General features: G+C 37.2%; 1 protein-coding gene across 1 annotated transcript in view; it reads right to left on the bottom strand.

The window, feature by feature from the left end:
• Positions 1-17,987, bottom strand: part of LOC145782978 (uncharacterized) — a 41,408-nt gene that overhangs the window by 10,678 nt on the left and 12,743 nt on the right. The window contains exons 2-3 of the mRNA XM_082594736.1: positions 15,522-15,825; positions 14,267-14,354 (exon numbers count right to left, since the gene is read on the bottom strand). Of these exons, the coding sequence (XP_082450862.1) occupies positions 14,267-14,354; positions 15,522-15,825 (392 nt within the window). The remainder of the gene's footprint in view (positions 1-14,266; positions 14,355-15,521; positions 15,826-17,987) is intronic.

The following is a 17,987-nucleotide window of genomic DNA, read 5'->3' on the forward strand; positions in this document are numbered from 1 at the left end:
AGATCAGCTGCTCTACAAGGAATTACTTAGTTTTGAAAACACCTTAACCGTTTGCATTGCATGAGCAAGTGGTATTGCTGAGAAACGAGTGTTTGTGATTAATGAACGCGTGTCTATATCGCACACCACAAGGTTGTATCCGCTGTTATCGATTCATACAGGAAATGGCGTTCATAAATTCTCACTTGAAGCTAACTTGGTTTTGAGTTTGATACGAAGCCACCGCATGAAATAGACGAGTAACGCTACTGCAAACACGAACAACTTCTAAATGTGGAAACCCTCCAGGTATACTTCGCTGTTCAAATCGTATTTCTAGTAACACCAAACGAGCTAAAAGTTTCTTTTTAAAAACCAAGGCAAACAAACTTCAAATAAAGTTTTATTATTCTAACGTTCTAAAACGTAAAATAAACGTAAAAACGTACATCACAACAATACAGTGCTACAACACAAAATTGTGTTCGCGACTAAGTTAGCCAAGGGAGGACTAACATTTCCTCATGGAAGTTGTCACCATCTCTGCCATGTCATCATTGCAACGCAAAATGTCTTGGTTGTAATTTATTTCGAAATAAGTTTCTCAGTGACGATTTGTTTCGAAATTCAAACGCAATTTTGCTTTTTTGTCAACTCCAAACGTAAAAGAAACATCTCTGAACGTCAAAAACACATCACAACCAAAAATTGTAGCTTTGAGCTATGTTCGTTATTTAGTAACGTCTTGTTTCGTTTGGACGCAAAATCTCTTGGTCTTGATTGCGTTTTCTTTTATTTCGATTCTTTTTCCATCATTAGCTTTTAATTTTTTTTCTATCAGCTCTAACCAGGAAGTCGCCACAGCCTCAAAGGTGGTAAAAGATAGAGTTGCTCAACCCTCGAAAGAGCAAATAAAGTGAAAACGAAGACAAGGAGCTAGGACAAGGAGTTAAGACAAGTGGAAGACAAGGAGTTAATCACCTCATGATTGACGTCGGGTGTTGACATTTTAACCAGTGAGTTAGACCATCATTGTATCAGCATTGTACAGGTTAAACGAGAGTACCTTATTGGAACAACAGCTTATTGCAAAAACAAGAACGTTAATAGAGACAGTATTTTGCAAAATCTTTATAGAAAACTACCAAAAGTTACTCTCTTTCCTACAATCGAGGAACAGCCCTCCGACCGGAGTAGGCCCCAGGTAAAATCGGCTCCAAATCTGACAACATCCATTAGAAATGCAGAGATTTTAGCAGAACCAGCATAGCTTGTGGTATCTGCTTTAATTGCTGAATTTTTTTTGTGAATGATATATAACATCTTAAGACTTTGTTTCTATAGCGGTTTTCTATTGAAACTGGGGTAAAGCTAATATTGCACCACAGGAGCTAATATTTCACCACAGGAGCTAATATTGCACCACAGTGGTTCTTAAACGCTGATTCACAGACCCGGGAAGCAACTTTCTAAAAGGTACCATTAAAAAATTCCCTTTGAGCAGCAAAGAAAAAAAGCAAATAATAGCTAAGTTAACTCATCGGTTTGCCACTAGCTGACTTGGCGCGGAGGGTTAGAGTGCTGGTAGTCATTGCATTGACACTTTTTTCTTCTTTTTTTCTTCCGTAATGACCAAACAAAGTTCGAAGGGGATTTTTTAATGGTACCTTTTCGAAACTTGCCCTCGGGAACCCTCGTTGCGTTATCAGGTTTGCGTAAATGTTTTTGAACTTGGAATATGTAACTAATAAAGTATGATTCTCTTGCCCTGCTACAAATACCGCCTTTTTAAAGGTTTGTAATATTAATTGTAAACGGTATAATGATGCGGCGTTCACTATACGTAAAGGATCGTCCTGCAGAGCGGACAGTAGCCACTCTACTACAGCTTTGGCTCTACGCACTGATTTAAAAGTACCACAAAAAAACACAACGATCTTATGAATTTGCTTGGTATAGGCCTACAAACTAAGAAATAGAAATAAATCTTAGTCAAAGTCAGGCGGTGGCAGTAAAAAGTCGCAACGCACCTTATGCTGCCCTCAGTGATGAAGCCATCCAACCTTACGCTTTGTACCACTCAACCACAACCACCCAAACGACTTGGAGTTTTTTTTTTTCTTTGAAGCAGAAAAGCTGGATGATTTGAAAATTCTGCCATCACTCATTGCAAGGCAAGTTTATTTTGAAGTGACATTGTAAATTAAAAAATAAACTGGCAGGATATTTTCAATGCGACCAGAGAAACGATTGTCAATCCTGATGCGTTGAAGAGCAAGTTTCATGGAGGCGAAACAAGCGCAAAGAAGTTTTAACAAGCTCCGTTACTTGACAACCAAGTTAAAATACGCATTTTGAGTAACAATAAACCATGAGCTATGATACTTCTGAATTAGGCATAAAGGGCTTAATTTCTGATAGAAAAACATTGGGGTTAGCAACTTTTTTTAACAACAAAAAAGGTCCACCAGGAGCAACAAATAACCATTGTTGTGAAAATATGCCCTTATAACGAGACCTTTAAACAAATATGCGCTTTTTTAATATGCATATTACTGTAAGTTGTATGTTTTTGTAGTTTTTAGCTTGAGGCCTCTTGTCGCGATTTGTAGAGGGTTCGAACCACATAGCACTGTCACTGCCCTCCCCTACAAAGCCTAGTTTCGATAAATTTTCAAACAATTCATTTTCGATGAAATGTCCGGTCACCTATTTGAAATACTACAACTGCACCTGACACTGGACATGTGATGCGTGATGGTAAGTACAACTTGTGTGGCTTGACTTCACGAAAATAGGCGAATCATTGATCACGGTTTAATTTACAATCGTAGCACTGTAACTACATTCTTTGCCTTCAACATCGCAGCTTTTGTTTACCTCAAACTTGATTTGTATGGGCGCCTGTAACCAGAACCAATGAGATCCTCGGGCCATAAATTAAGACCGTTTTTAAGAAAAACGCAATAAAAAATGGTAAAGGGGGGTCCCATACTTGATTCAAGTGTCGGGTATGAGAAGATAAGGTTCTCATTGTACTAAGCCTTCGGCACTCAGGAGAGTAGGATGGCCAGTTCCTTTCTCTCGGCCGCCTTTACTTCAGCAACTACGCCCACCCAATTTATTACACCCTAGGTAGAGGTGAGCGATGTTTACAACAACCAGCTGAAGCCGGGAGTCGAACCAGGTTTGCGTAATTGGAAAGCCAACGCCTTATCCGTTGCGCCATCCCACCGCATATACATGTCCATGTCCATATACAAAAACGCAATACATGTCCAAAAATACGCGTTTTTTAAAGTTCCCGGGCCCGTTAGAAAGGTTACGGGCCCTTGAAATCATGCCGGGGCCAGGTCCAAAAGTACCCCCTACACCTCCTAGTCAACGGAACTGTATGTAAGAATGTAGTGTAGTAGCACAGGTGTAATAACGAAATTCAACGCTAGGTTTTACAACTCACCACTTTCAGAAGCAACACTGATAGATTCGGTGCCTTCAATTGATGTGAAATGTTGATTTTTGTGCAAAATATTGTTCTGACTACTTCGAGAAGTCCTGTGGCCAGAATGCTTTTTTCTTTGCCTTGCAAATATGCTAGAACATTTTCTTTCAGTCGGAGGTCCTTTCACAGACAATTTGTTGTCAACAATTCTTTCAAACTTGTAGGGAGGAACATTGGCGGACTTTGCACATATTTGCCGAAAAGCAGAATTTCTAAACTCGGAAGGGTCGATAATGTTGCCCGAAGTTCTATCGCAGCCATCCCATGGAAAAATTTGACTGTCGTAAGAATCCAGAGGGGAAATGTATTGTTTCGAACTGACTTGACTTTCTGAGGAGCTACAACCGTTATACAATTGAACCTGAGAACTGCTTTGGTAAATGCCTTTGCTAGCTAGGCAATTGGCGCGTGGAGATTTTCTCAATGAAACAAGATTCACAGCCGATGAGTTGATGCACCTGCCTTTGCAATAACGCGAATCACAAGGTACCGAGCAAAGTAGACTTTTCGAAGAAGCTGGTGGTGTTTTACACTTCCATTTGCTGCCTTTTGAGCTCTCAAAAGAATCTTCTTTGCATTCTAAAGTTGTACAACTGCTGCACTGGCAGAGAGTACTAGCCACTGCACCCATTACATTTAAAACAATTACACCAAAATTGCAAACTAGTTAGACTCGTGCAATCTCTGAAAACACCTAAAAGTTTGATATTTGTCTTGAACGGCTGGTTAAAGGCATGCACCTTGCTGTGGAATTGAATCAGTGCCAGCACATTAAAAAAGATTGCTTACACGCAGTCACGAAACTCTGAGCAGTCATTCATATTTGATGAACGTTCTCCGCCAAACGAGTTCATGCTCAAACCACGAGCCATTGATAGCAACAGCTGACAACTTTAGCTCTATATCCGATTGGCACTGCAACAATTTCTTTTTATATGTAAATGACGTTTTTCCACATTGAATAAACAGCCAAACAATTGCTTTTTAAGTTTATAAAAACCCAGGCCCGGTGCTTTTTTTCTTTACAATTCTTTTTCTGTTCATCTTGAAACGTATCATGCAAGTTCGTAAACATAACCGCGCCAACCAAACTGGTCTATTTTTGTTTGATCATTTATATTGTTATATCATCAGTCGATGTTGAATCAATGTAAACCACTTCAAGCCACCAAAATTTCGGCACTTTGATATTTATAAACGTTTGTTTGAAAACCCGGAATTGTTATTTGTTTGTGTTTTATGAAAAAAACTGCAAAATAACAAAAATCTCATTCAAAATTGAATTTAATTCAATTGAAGTCGCCTGCTCTGAGTTTGCTGTGTTGATTTCGCCAAGGAAGGCCGTTACGTTGAACGGTCTATGTATATTTGCTGTGCTAACTAAAAATTGACAAGTAGGCGTACACGTGTATTTAAGTATGTTTTCAGCTACCCTTCATCAACAAAATAACAGTTATATTCAAGGCTATCCAGGCTTAGACAAAGAATTAATAAAAAATAGTTTTCGCTTAGAAACAATGTTTGTAGGCTACTTCTTTCGTGTCATCCAGACAAAGCGTTTTTATAGAAAATACGAAACAAGATTTTTCCTTTGTCGAAAGGCGGTTGGAAACACAATTATTCATGAAAAAACCTAAAATAAAACATACGGTAGTTTGAAATTTTATGTCAAAATTTCAAATTGTGCTTCACCACTGGTGTTTGAAAAGTTTTTTATTTCTTTGCAAAATAAAACAACTTTAGAAAGCAAAACGAAATTGAAATAAATGTAAATCTTATTTTTTATTTTTGTTTGGAAGGCCAGCAAGCCTTAGTCATGAAACGATAAACATTCTTTTGAGAATATTTACGACCAATTCTGCATTCTCGTGCATGTAGACCTCATAACCGTGGACGTCACAACAAACTAACACTGCTTTACGTTTGAAGGGAAACACAACAAATTTTTAAAAATTTAATCAGAGCCGAAAAAAGAAACCAAATGTAAGAAATTTATTGTCAAAATATACTAAATTATTTTTTCAGAACATTTTCGAAATATTTTTGTGTAAAATCGTTCTTAGCCACAAAGTCAAAATAAATTGCAAAGCACCGCTGTAGAAAGTGTTTTAATTATAAAATCATCTAGACACTGCTGTTGTTTTGCTCTAGATTTGATTGCGATTGCTTGAAATTCAATTTTCTGATAAACTTTGTTGAAAGCTTTCTAAAAATTTATCTTCTGCTAAAAATTGTATAAACAGAAGCAATTTCAAGACAGACCATTTCCATTGAATATTGTTCATTCAAGTAATGCAATTGTTTTTGGCTTGTCTAGTGTATTCTAAAAGGAAAGCTTACTGTGCTTAAAATTTTGCATAGCCTATTGGCGGAAACACAACCAATCTCTCAATCAAGTAAAAAGTCTCGAAACAAATTGTTTGTTTCTTTCACAGTGTGAGACCGCAAGCTGGATCACAATAGACATTTAAGCTTATCTAGCTGACGCTGACAGTAAATACTAAAAACATTACTTGATTTTGTTTATCAGAAATCTCTGTGATGTACATTGCTGCTTTTGCTGTAGTTGAACCAGCAAAATAACACGTTTCACACAAAAGATTAGCTTCTGCTGTAATCACGTAATAGGCAACATACCCACCCACCCTCCTAAATAAGCAACAACATTCCATTACGTTTGAATACACTTGGAATAGTAGGTCAATGAATCACTAGCATGATTTCAATACTTTGTGATCTGAAGTAGCCTCCAATGTCAAAACAGGTTATTTCCTTTTCAATTGAACTACCTCGTTAAACTACGTCGTGTTGGGACAACCTTAAATAACTGAAAACCAACAATGGTATTGATTGAAGAAAAGAAATCTTGAAACCGCTTCGCTTCAACCACTAATTAATTATTTGATCTTAGTTTGGATTTAAATTAAATTTCATGGTGAAAATGTGATTTGCTTCAAAAGTAAAACAAATTATTTTAGTTGCTTACCCGAAAGATAAACGAAACCTACTAAAACTTCAGAGCAAAAAACAACCATCAAATTAAAAGTGGGATGCATTGTGTCATATTCTCCGAAACATTTATAAATATGAAGACTTAAAAGTGGTTAAAACGAAAATTTTCTTCGTTTTAGGGCAGGTGTGTTTGATTTTAAGCGAAAGATCTTAAAGAAATTCGTTTTATTTTATTTTGAATCGCCTTTTGTAGAGTAAAATTTTGTTTCGTTTAGTTTTTATCCAAAGAAAGGTAGTTTTAAAACACCTTATCAAACAGAAGTTCTCAGTATTTATTTGCAAATGTAAGACTTAGGTTCAATTTTTTTTGTCATATACAAAAGCTTTAGGATCAGGATGTTTCTAACTTGACTTGTTGGAAATCACCACAAATTAAAACTACTCAAAATTAGATTATTTTCATTTAAACTGACATTGGTCTGAAGGTGTTGCTGCCATGTCAAATTGTTTAACTTTTCATCATGTTTTGGTTTCAAGCATGTTTTTGTCCGTTTTGTCTCTTCTACCCTTTTCTAAACCTTTGCTTTGTTGACATGTATGGTTTGTTGGTTTTTGCTATGACGATCAGAAATAAAAACACGTCTAACTGAACTAGAGGTGCTCTGGGTCCTTGCACCTCTCAAAGTTCGGAAGCTTCAATGGAGTTTTTGTCATTGGTCTTTGTACTTATAAGCAAATAAACTGATCCTGCTCCATCAAAATTCTAAACTGTGGGTTTTTGTCAATGGAAAGCCAATGACACTTATTCCGTTGCCTTTGTATCAACGTCACATTGATGTGCACTCATGTGGAACGGAAAGTGATTACATTGATATTGTTAGAAATCAATGGCGTTTACTAAGTGATGGCGCAATTGACATTGAAGTGTGCTTACTTTGTTTTGGAAATCGTGTTTTTTGTATCAAAAAACTTCACCACAAACGACGTTAGAATAACATCATTAAAGAGAAAATGTCTAACATTGATTTCATTGAAATTAAACCCACATCAACTTGATGTGGAATCAAAACTTTAAAACTTACCTGGAAAACTTCAATTTTTATCTGAAAAGCGAATTTCTATGAATTAATTAGGCATATAACAAATGAAAAATAATTTGTTTCGGCGAAAAATTCATCACCTTTAGCATCGCTCAGCAATGCAGACAATTTCTGTTCGTTGTAGCTTCGGAAGTAAAAGTGCATAGCGCAAGAACTTCTGTGCACAAAAAGAAACGTAATTTTTATTAAATGCTATGTATTGCCTCGTGTTATGTTGTCTTTTTTGGAGAATTATATTATTAAAAGTGTTTAAATCATAAAATATTTCTTGAAAGTCGTTTCGTTTCATATTAAAGAGCTTTTTCTCAAATCGGTTTTATTTCATTCTACTAGTGATTACGCAGAACTTTGGAGCTACTCAGCCTTATTTTATTTTTTGTAACTCTGATCCAACGTTAGAGCGAAATGCAAGGTCCAAGCATCAATCGATGAACTTCCCTCCTTTGCCAACTAGATTGGTTTCCCGCTGACTTATCGCAGATCGCCTGTTTTCAAACTCCTTACCATGAGATTATTATCGATTGCGGATATCAACAGAAGATTTCTAAGTAGTCCCAAAAAAATGCAAGCAATAATTTTTTTTATATCGTGCCCTCTGAGCATAGCAATCTGGAAATTGTTTGCACAGCTCATCTACCCATCGAGGTAATTTAACTTACCAAGTCTGAGATATGATCAACGTATATCAACTATATCGCTCGAAATGTCGGTTGCTTAAACTTGCACAGCTTACTAATAAAACTATGAAAATATTTTGATCAACTGCAAAAGCCATTTTCTTTCAACTGAGGCAACTTTTTTTGTTTTTGTGAAATCTCAAATATCAATGTTGGAGGAGAAACAACTGCAGCTGCAACAGGAATTGCAATATGTCTGCATTCCGTTGGATCGCTTGTTATTTATAGTAATCTTTATGTGAACGACAACTATCTTACGTCTCTAGCGTGTGATCAAATTTCACTGCAATTAATAATACAGTATGATACAAGGCTTTGAAATTGGCGGTGTTAGCGGCTGTACTATGAGGCGTTGTCGCATAAATAGCATCGTACGGACTTCACTACATCTACTTTGCTCTGAAATTCCTGGCCTTTCAAAATTTCCTTTGCAAATGTGGTGGTAACATCATCTACACGCTATTTTGAAATTTTTTTTCAGTAATTATCGTGAGCATATTTTTAGTGAAGATCAAAAATAGGGCAATTCTGTAGAATTTATTTAGCAGGTCGCTTCATGCAATGCGACGTTTGCATCGGAACAACCTGAAGTTGATACGAAAAATTAGATGAACAGTTAAAGAAAATGCAATTGATTGTTTTGCTTTTAGCAGCATGATCGTCGCTTACTTCACAATGTAGACATTAACGACTAGTTTTAGCCCATAGGTTAAAACAGGTCGTTAAAATTAAAGGACAATTACGGGTCAAACAAAACGCAATGCTGAAAATCGATTGTATTGTCAAGCAACAACATTTCGAGCAATGATTTGAATTTGTGCATATTATCTTGGTAAAGTAAAATCGTTTTGTGGTATGAGAATCAATCGACCAAACTAGTAACGATAAACGTTTTGAATAAACAAAGCTTTCAACAAATTTTCAATCTAATCTAGGATCTTATTAACGTCAGTGTTAGGAACTTTGGTGAAAGCATAATAGTTTAAGACCGGCATTTAAAGTAATTGAAGATAGGTCCTCGTATAAACGAAGACACCCAAATACTTAAAATTTGAATCGATACCTGCCCAACAATGACTTTAGATGTAGCAAACAGGTCGAAATATTCAAGTTTGAACAGCATGCCAAACGCCTCCTGGCGAGCACCTAAACTTTTCTGTATTCACTTTCCACAATTAAAAGTAATGTTGCTCAGCAAATTCCTTGCAGATTTCAACCAATTCAGGTAAACTAACAAACTAACAAGACTAAAGCAAAAGCTACAGAGGTCGTCAGCAAAAAACATCGAGAGAAAACAGCTTATGTTAGGCGAAATGAAACAATGAAGCGGCAAATAGATTTTTTTTGCTGCCTTCCTTGGAAGTGGTAGCCGTTTCTCGGGCTCCCTCTCCGGAACCAAACCCTGATTCCCCGTCACCCGTCACCACCGCGGTAAGCCGAGACCGTACCGACTCGAGTTGATAGGGCAGACACTCGAATGATCCGTCGCCTTCGACTTGGAAGCGCGCAATCCGCTCAGTTATCCAGAGTCACCACGCCGAATGGGCATGACTACAGCGCCCACCGGTATTTTGCTTAAAATAACGCCTTGTTTGAAGAAATTTAAGTTAGAAAACTAAAATATAATCGTAACGAGCTTTCTTTCCCCGCAAGCCATGTCGAGTTTTGTCACAGGAAACGACATAAAATTTATTTATAAATAATTTATTTTCTAGAACTATTCATTAAATTACGAGAACGTTTTAATTCAACTTCAGTATCACTTGATTGTTCGGGCTAGACAAATTTCACTGCCTTTTTGTAAAATACTTTGAAAATCAGTTAAAAAAATTAACTGGCTAATCACTTGAAAGTTAAAAACCTTTCATACTTTTTCAAGAGGCGGCTGGTAGTAGTTCAATAGCCTACTAAGTGTGTATTCTTTATACTAATTTTATTGGTATGGTGCAAGCTTGCAACTACCTATCCTGAGGGCCACATTCCATGAGCAAGCGTAACTATGGTGATGAGGGTTATCAGGCTGCCGAATGAGTCTAAATTGCTGTGACATGACTTTGCGAGTGAAACGATGTTGGTTTTATTAAGTTGAAAAGTGCTTTGCAAGAATCTGACATGTTTTACGCCTCACACGAATTGTTCAATGAAAATTATTTACCCAACACTTTATTTGAATTAAAACTGTGGAATGTGTATTCTCCCAATGGCTACACAAACAAGCTGACCATGCTTTACTGCACTACCAGTGGGTAAACCTACAAAATATAAACGTTGTTAAACAAAGCAAATGAAATATCTTCTGACAGGTGTCAAACCCACAACAATGCTTGATATGAGCGACTCGGTTACATGTCTTGTATTGCAAAGGAATGTATTCTCACACGAGTCAGTTCAATCATAAATAGCTAAAAATCGATTTTGATCGCTAGTAGCTAGATCATCTTCAGCAGTTAAGCTTATTCAAATAGAAAAACAAAGCATGTCAAACAAAGCATCAAACTCAATACAGGCTACAACAGGGCACAAACGATTTGTCAATTAAAATGCTAATGAAATCACTTGTGAAATGCAAGAATTTCAAGAATTTCAATAATGCTCTCTAACTCAGGAAACGCAATTTGTTTAATTGGAATAACTTTTCTATCGGTATCCTTCCAAATGCAATCGATACTATACAGCAACGATCGAATAGACTCATATCTTTCTATAGAAAGGTAGCAAACTATCCATAGTAAATTCAAACGTTATATTTATCACATCTACAGAAAACAAAATCTTAGCAAAGTTACAATTTTTAAGATTGTGTTGGGGGTGATTGCATTGGACTTGGACATGTAGTCTTGTCTTTCAAATATCCTGGATCGGGAGTGGCGAGTTACTAAAGCGACTATAATTGTGTTTTCACTTCAAACGTGAGCTCTTGCATTCATGATTTTATCTGGCCCGGATTGAAACTTGGACTAATCTAGTCTAAAAAATGCTGCAAACTTTATGTCCTACCAAACATATTCATAGGTCGGACAGTAGCTTGATTGATGCTTTAGATTAGACTTTATTTCTCTTCATGGCTTTATGTTTTATACTTTTTTTCTAATCATAGGAATTTCACTTTTTAGAGAACTATTTTGGTTTGTCTTTTGAGACTTTCAACGAGGATCTTATTAATTTGAAGGAATCTTATTTTCGCGTTTGAGACCGAGACAGGTTATGTTTTGATACCCAGGAGCAGCAGCCAATCGATTGTGTGCTCAGCGAGTGCTGCAAGGTCCACAATCCATACATCTATCCTGGTGTCGGTGTATTGAGTAGTGATAGATAATGCTTTAACATTAATGCTTTTCAACTTTGGTGCTACACAGATTAAAATTATCATGTAAAAAACACATTACAAACGATGCAATTAGAAAACAAAAGATGAAATTCGCGGGACATATTTTGAGAGGATCGGCAATACAGCTACATCAATTGGATATTGAAAGCATGGTGGAAGGAAAGAGGTGCAGGAGAAAGAAACGAACCTGGAGAGATGATGTAAAACATGAGGCTGACTTGTCAAGCATCAGAGAAGCAAAAAAGTAGCGGAAGAACGTGACGTGTGGAAGAAATTGGCAGCCAACCGTCTTCTTGAAGAAGAAACATGATAATGACGATGATAATTATTATTTTGTCGTATCCAGGCTTACGCTCGGTTGTTGAAAATTTGGATTAAGTGGACGGGAAGGCAAGGAAGCCAATCTTCGTGACCACTTTCAGGCATGCCTTTAAGTGTCCTGCCAGAGACGCAGTCACATGCTCTTGAGCGGTGTCGAACCTGGGCTGTCACCAGTCGACTATGCAGCCGATGATGATGATGGATAATGAGATCTTAAATAAGAATGTTCTAGCAAGGAGACATTTATTTTAAGCGGAATAGAACTTGTTTCATGTTTATTATCTGCACCATCAACATCTTTGCCTTATCCACAGGACATCGAAACACGAAATGTTAGTTAAATGTTATTTTACAAAATTTACACGCTGCTACAAGCGCAAGCAACCAATCAAAGAGAGGAATTTGTAACTGACGTCACGTACATCGTTTGTTTTGATGATCACGTGCGCGTTTACGACGTCATGGCAGTTGTTGAAGCCACTCAAAGAGACTTCAGAGAGTGGATACGAAATTTGTGAATCAAGGTACTTTTTTCAGAGCAATTGTAATTTAAACAATTATTTGCATTGATTCACTTTTGTGAGACATTTAATTCACGTATGAGCGACCTCGCTGGTTAACTCTCCAAACCAAACCATCGGTTGTTTCCGAATCGAAGACCGCTAGGTTGTAAACAAACGAAAGCCGAACCAGACACCGATTTAGTGCCAAGTATGCCGATGTTAAAACTGTCAATTACAACAATAAATAGAAACAAGCACAAAAAAACATCTGGCCCCATTAAATTCCACCTTCACAATCTACCAAAGCGATTTTTTCACTGTTTTAGACTGAACAGGCTACAGAACTTCAAGCTTGTTTCATTCAGAAATATTGAACACACGCTTACGACTAGGAGCGTTTGAAATGAACTTATTTCGGCGAAACGAAGCGAATTCAACTTCTTTTTGTAAAAGGAAATCCAAAGCAACGAATTCAAATTGAAACGAAACTTCTCTTTCATTTCGCATAAAAAAAAAACAAAAAAAAAACATTTCGCATGATTTTAAATACATTTTTATTTAAACTAAATGACAAGACCCAGTTGTTGCAGCATGGCCATCTAAAGATACGGCCTGATTTGTCACATTTTGCAGAAATTTCAAGGTTTTTCTAACTTTGGGCGAACGTTTAAATAAATTTTTCTAAAAATTAGATTTTTACGCTTTCTTTATTCTTTTCCCCAGATGTCACAATAGGTTTTAACATCCTCACATGTTGAAAAACAAAGAAAATTTGATTTTGTAGATTTTAGTCAGACTGTTAATTTTCAATAACAGTCTGATTTTGCGTTTTTCAACTTACTTTTTCTCGTTTGTTACTGCTTCCCCAAGGTAACAAAAAAGTTTTTTGTCATTAGGAAACCGCAAAAAGTAAAAACATCTCAAAAAATGTCAGTCAAACACTAGCAGTAGCTGTAATCAAAATCTGCAAAATGTGACAAATCAGGCCGCATCTCCAGGTGGCCATGGTTGCAGCTATATCCATAGAAACGCATTTAGACAGACACTGTTTGCAGCTGAAGTGTTTGAGATAAGGCTTGATAAGCAAAATTAACAGCACAGTTTGTCAAGATTTATTATTTTTTTAGTAAGACGTTTTACAGTTATTTGTGTTTTAGTTACAATAGGCTATTTACTACGCAAAAACGACACCTGTATTATTATTGCAATGCATATTTCTTACAATGATAGGTCCGTGCTAGACAAAGTGCTTCGTTTTACCACAAACATTACACATAGGCTACATATTACATTGCTATACAGCAGGAAACATTACACGGTTTTACGACACAAACATGGCGGGTTTGAAGTGTTTTCCATTTTACGAAGTCCTCGTTAAAAATCGAATTACGCAATAAAACTGGCAGTTTGATAACTGAGGATTTTTTAGTTGTAACTTACACTTGCATTAGATAAAAGCAGCCATGTTTAGAAAATTAAACATTTGACTGTAATTACAGCTTTCCCTACCGTTAAACCATAGAGCTCGGAATAAATTCAGTGATCACATGGTAAACTGTCTTTCACAATTGATTTAGAGTTTTAGACTTTTTTTTAACTTTGAGTGATGTTTTTGATCTGCAAGGTTCGTTAAAATACACTTTTTTAAATTGGTGCATTGTTGTCCTTTCCTTTTAAACCAGCATTGCTTCTCTGACTGTATATTCCTGACTAGTAATACAGTATTGAATTGCTGTCGAAAGATTAATTTTTGCCCTCAACAACCATCTACCGACGGGACAATTCCACCTGCTGCACCAGTACCACACGAGTCACGTGATCAGGCTAAAGATTGTTTAGTTTTGAAGATTGAAACCAAACACTTCAAATAAACCCTCACACATGCAACACAGCTAAGCACTAACCTGGCGTGATCTCGAATAGATGTCTTTGACTTTCATTGCTTCTTACAGGAAGTGCCGTAACTTTTCCGCCAGGAAGAAAAATTGATCCCTGAAAAGTTAAAAGTGCAAACTGACTTTCTTGAATACACCAAACAACCAGAGAAACAACTATGCTTGCAACGATAGAAGAAGAATCACACCATGCAGTTGGTAACTGTAATGTTGGAAACGTGCCTTTAAACATTTAGTTTTGTGAGAAATTGGCCTTTTATGTTTGTACCTTGTGTTTCGCATTTGCCTTACGCGTTTTCCATGACTGCTTAATTGGCCGCTGTCAAATACACTTTCTTGACAGTGTTGGGCGTTCCAACTCTTATGCTAAGTTCACTCGTTTCAGTGCTGCAGCAATGTAGGCGTTTAGGTTGCTAGTTAATTGAAGTTTGAGTAAGCTACTGGTTGAGATAGGCTACAGTTAGTTATCTGTTTGTGTATGACAGTTCGTCAAGAGATAGTTAGACGTTAAGAATTTAGTGTAACGTACAGTATCCTTCACAATAGCCAATAAGCTACTGCTTAACCCAATTTAAGGATCTTGTGTTTTTGATCTGAATCTGGCACAAATAAGACTTCTTGAATGCTTCCGCTAAACTTCAAACAAAATGTAATGTTAGAGATTGAAAACTCCCGCTTTCTTAAGACAATCGATTATTGCATGGTTTTCTGACCATTAGCTGCAATTCTGCCATTTTAGGACTGCTATCAATCAAAAAATCACTTTTAACACAAAAAATCACGAAAGTACATAATGCCCCCTACTCCGCTATAGATCCGCTACTGCCACTGAAGTTAAACGAGTATTTTGGTTTAAATTCCAAAACTGTATTAGAGTTTGTTTCGTTGGTGAGGGGTAAAACGAAAGTATTTGATGCTTGTAATAAGAACAAATAATACGCTGTTGTTTATATTTACAGGCCGTCATCTTGGGTTTTAGTTTAAAAGTAATAATCCCTAAATACCTTATTACTAACAATGTAGTAGAACGCTCTAGAAGTTACTGCGATTAGAAATCATTAGGGTTGCCAAACAGTTCACTCATTTCAATAAAGCGAACATCACTTTTGAAGTACACCAAAAGTTGAATAGACTCCTACAAATATTCAGATTAGCTTATCAGTTATAGAGGTATGGTATTACGGCACTTTTATGGTATTATGGTGCTTAATTAGGGTACGAACGGCGAGATGCACCAAGAGCCGGTTATTAACTCCAAACTTACCAAATATTTTCCGTCGGTATCTTTGTAGTAATGCACATGCTCTCCTTTCAACACAAACCACCTCTCGTTCCAGATCTTTATTTTCTTGCTATTTTGCTTTTTCAAATAGCCGCTCTTTATCGTCACCTGCTGATCATTTCTCGAAGGAGTATTGTGACCGTGCGGTGACATCAAAGAAGCTTGCCTAGCAGGAGGTTGTGGTTTATCTGTTTCATCATCGTCATCAGAAGCTCCTTCGGTCATCTGATTAGTGATAGGAGCCGAGATGTTGACCACAGCTTCATTGTGCTTGTCATTAGAAGACCTGGAAGAAGAAAAAAAAACAATATCCAGTCATAAAATAGGAGGGATAGTTTCCGGTGGATATTATCAGTCTCTTGATTCAACCACAAATGCTTTGAAGTTTTGAAAATGACAAAAAGATGGCAGTTACTTTTTCAATAAAAATTTTGATGCTCATTCAAAGAGCAACGATTTTTATTTTGTCTTCTACTCGTAGCCTGCACTTCCTCACATGTCATTCGTTTTCGGGTCAACGTCATGAGCAGGATTGAAGCGTTACTGCTTCTGGGGCTTAGTGGTAGCTAGAGCTCTTACCACCACTCCGAACTTAAAGTAACATACAGTATACGCAAAACTTTCAGAGCAGAAATTTTTTGTCTAAATATAATTATGAATGTTTCTGCTTAAGAACGTTTCAGGGTGGACAATGAACTCTGGCCAATCTATTGTTGAAACTAGACTCGGGGTTGCTTTTGTTTTCAGTTAAACTACGCGAATTACGTAAATACAGTGGCGTAGCTAGGGGGGCGCGGGGGGGCGGGGGGGGCGCGGGGGGGCGGGGGGGGGCGGGGGGGGGCGCGGGGGGGCGGACCGCCCCGGGCGGCACATCTGGGGGGCGGCACAGGGGATAAAGAAGACAAACTTGGGGAGATGGTGTAAAACAGTGGGCTGACTTGTCAAGCATTGGAGTAGCCGAAGAACGTGACGTGGGGAAGCAATTTACAGCCAACCTTTGTCTCGGAGATGACACATGATGATGATGATTTGTGTCTGGGTTTATTTATAGATCAGGGCTGAAGCCCCATCATCTTTATTATTTTCCATATGATAATGAAGTACTGCCCCACTTTTAGCTTTGTTGGGTTTCAAGTTGTTGATTTAATGTGGTTTTTGCATTGATATTTAAATGGGTCATCCTCTATTTTTTTTTCCATCAACGCAACGTATTCATAGTTTTTATTAAAATTTAGTTCAGTAAATAGGTATTTGTGCCACAATGGTAGGTCTTTAGCAATTATAGCCACGAAATTATATGTGAGAAAACAAAGTGAAAAATTTAGTGGCTGCAGATATCAAAATATCTATATTTTTTTAATGCGTTTGTTGTTTATAAGCTTAGTGGGCTGCTTGAAAAAAAATAAGGCTATTGTGGACCCAGGTTATAACCACCTGCTTGAATAGCCGATCTATTGTTGGTAGGCAATAGTTTCCACCTTTTGATGGGACAGCTCCTTGCATGGACCAATTTAGTGTTAAGTTGAAACGTTTTTGAAACAAAATTGTGTTTCATTTTGACGAAAAATTCTTTCATTTCAGATTTCGAGATTATGGTAAGGGAACGTTCAAATATTACGTAACGCCTTCGAGGGGGAGGGGGTTATGCAAAGCGTTACGTTAGCGTCACATCGGGGGGGAGGGGGTTCAAGCAAAACGTTACGTAACGCTTTCGAGTACGGAATGGTAGTTTTTTGTGCTGAATTTGTAGTGAAAAAGCGTTACATGGGGGAGGGGGGGATTGAAAAAAGCGTTACGTTGGCGTTACATGGGGGAGGGGGGGTAAAAAATTCGGAAAAAAAGCGTTACGTAATATTTGAACGTTCCCTAATTAGCATTTTGGTTTCATCATGCGCTTGAAGGAAATTTGAAATGCTAATGCATGAGAATCGTAGCCTACTGTATAGCCTACAAGGAAGAAAGCATCAAGAAAGGAATGCGTGAGAGTTGCAAGAAGTGTTTATTTTAAGATATTCTGACTACTTTTGTCAGGGGTGTTTCAAATAAGACACAGCGTATTCCAAAGTTTTATTTTGTTTAATAAATAAGTAAATAATTTCAGGGTTTGTAGAGATTTTTATCCTCTTTAACCCTTTTCTGTCGCAATGTAAAAACAAAGCCAACGATTATTATTTAAATACCATTTTCCAACGAAATGCAATCTCAACGTAACCGAAATGAAAAACGTCGCCGTACCCAACAGAAAAGACCGACCAAAATTCTGGATGGACAGTGGATTGCATTCATGATGTAGCTACATTGTATTGCCCACTTAGCCAACAAACTTTTACAAAAAAAAAACTTTAAAAAACGTACGGCAATGTCAATGAAACTGTATGGACCATGTTGTGGCCCTCATCACTGGTACAATTTACAAGCCTACGTTTTGTCATAAGCTTACTTCCGTTT

Source organism: Aplidium turbinatum, chromosome 14, assembly GCF_918807975.1.
Source record: "Aplidium turbinatum chromosome 14, kaAplTurb1.1, whole genome shotgun sequence".
NCBI classification, from domain to species: domain Eukaryota; kingdom Metazoa; phylum Chordata; class Ascidiacea; order Aplousobranchia; family Polyclinidae; genus Aplidium; species Aplidium turbinatum.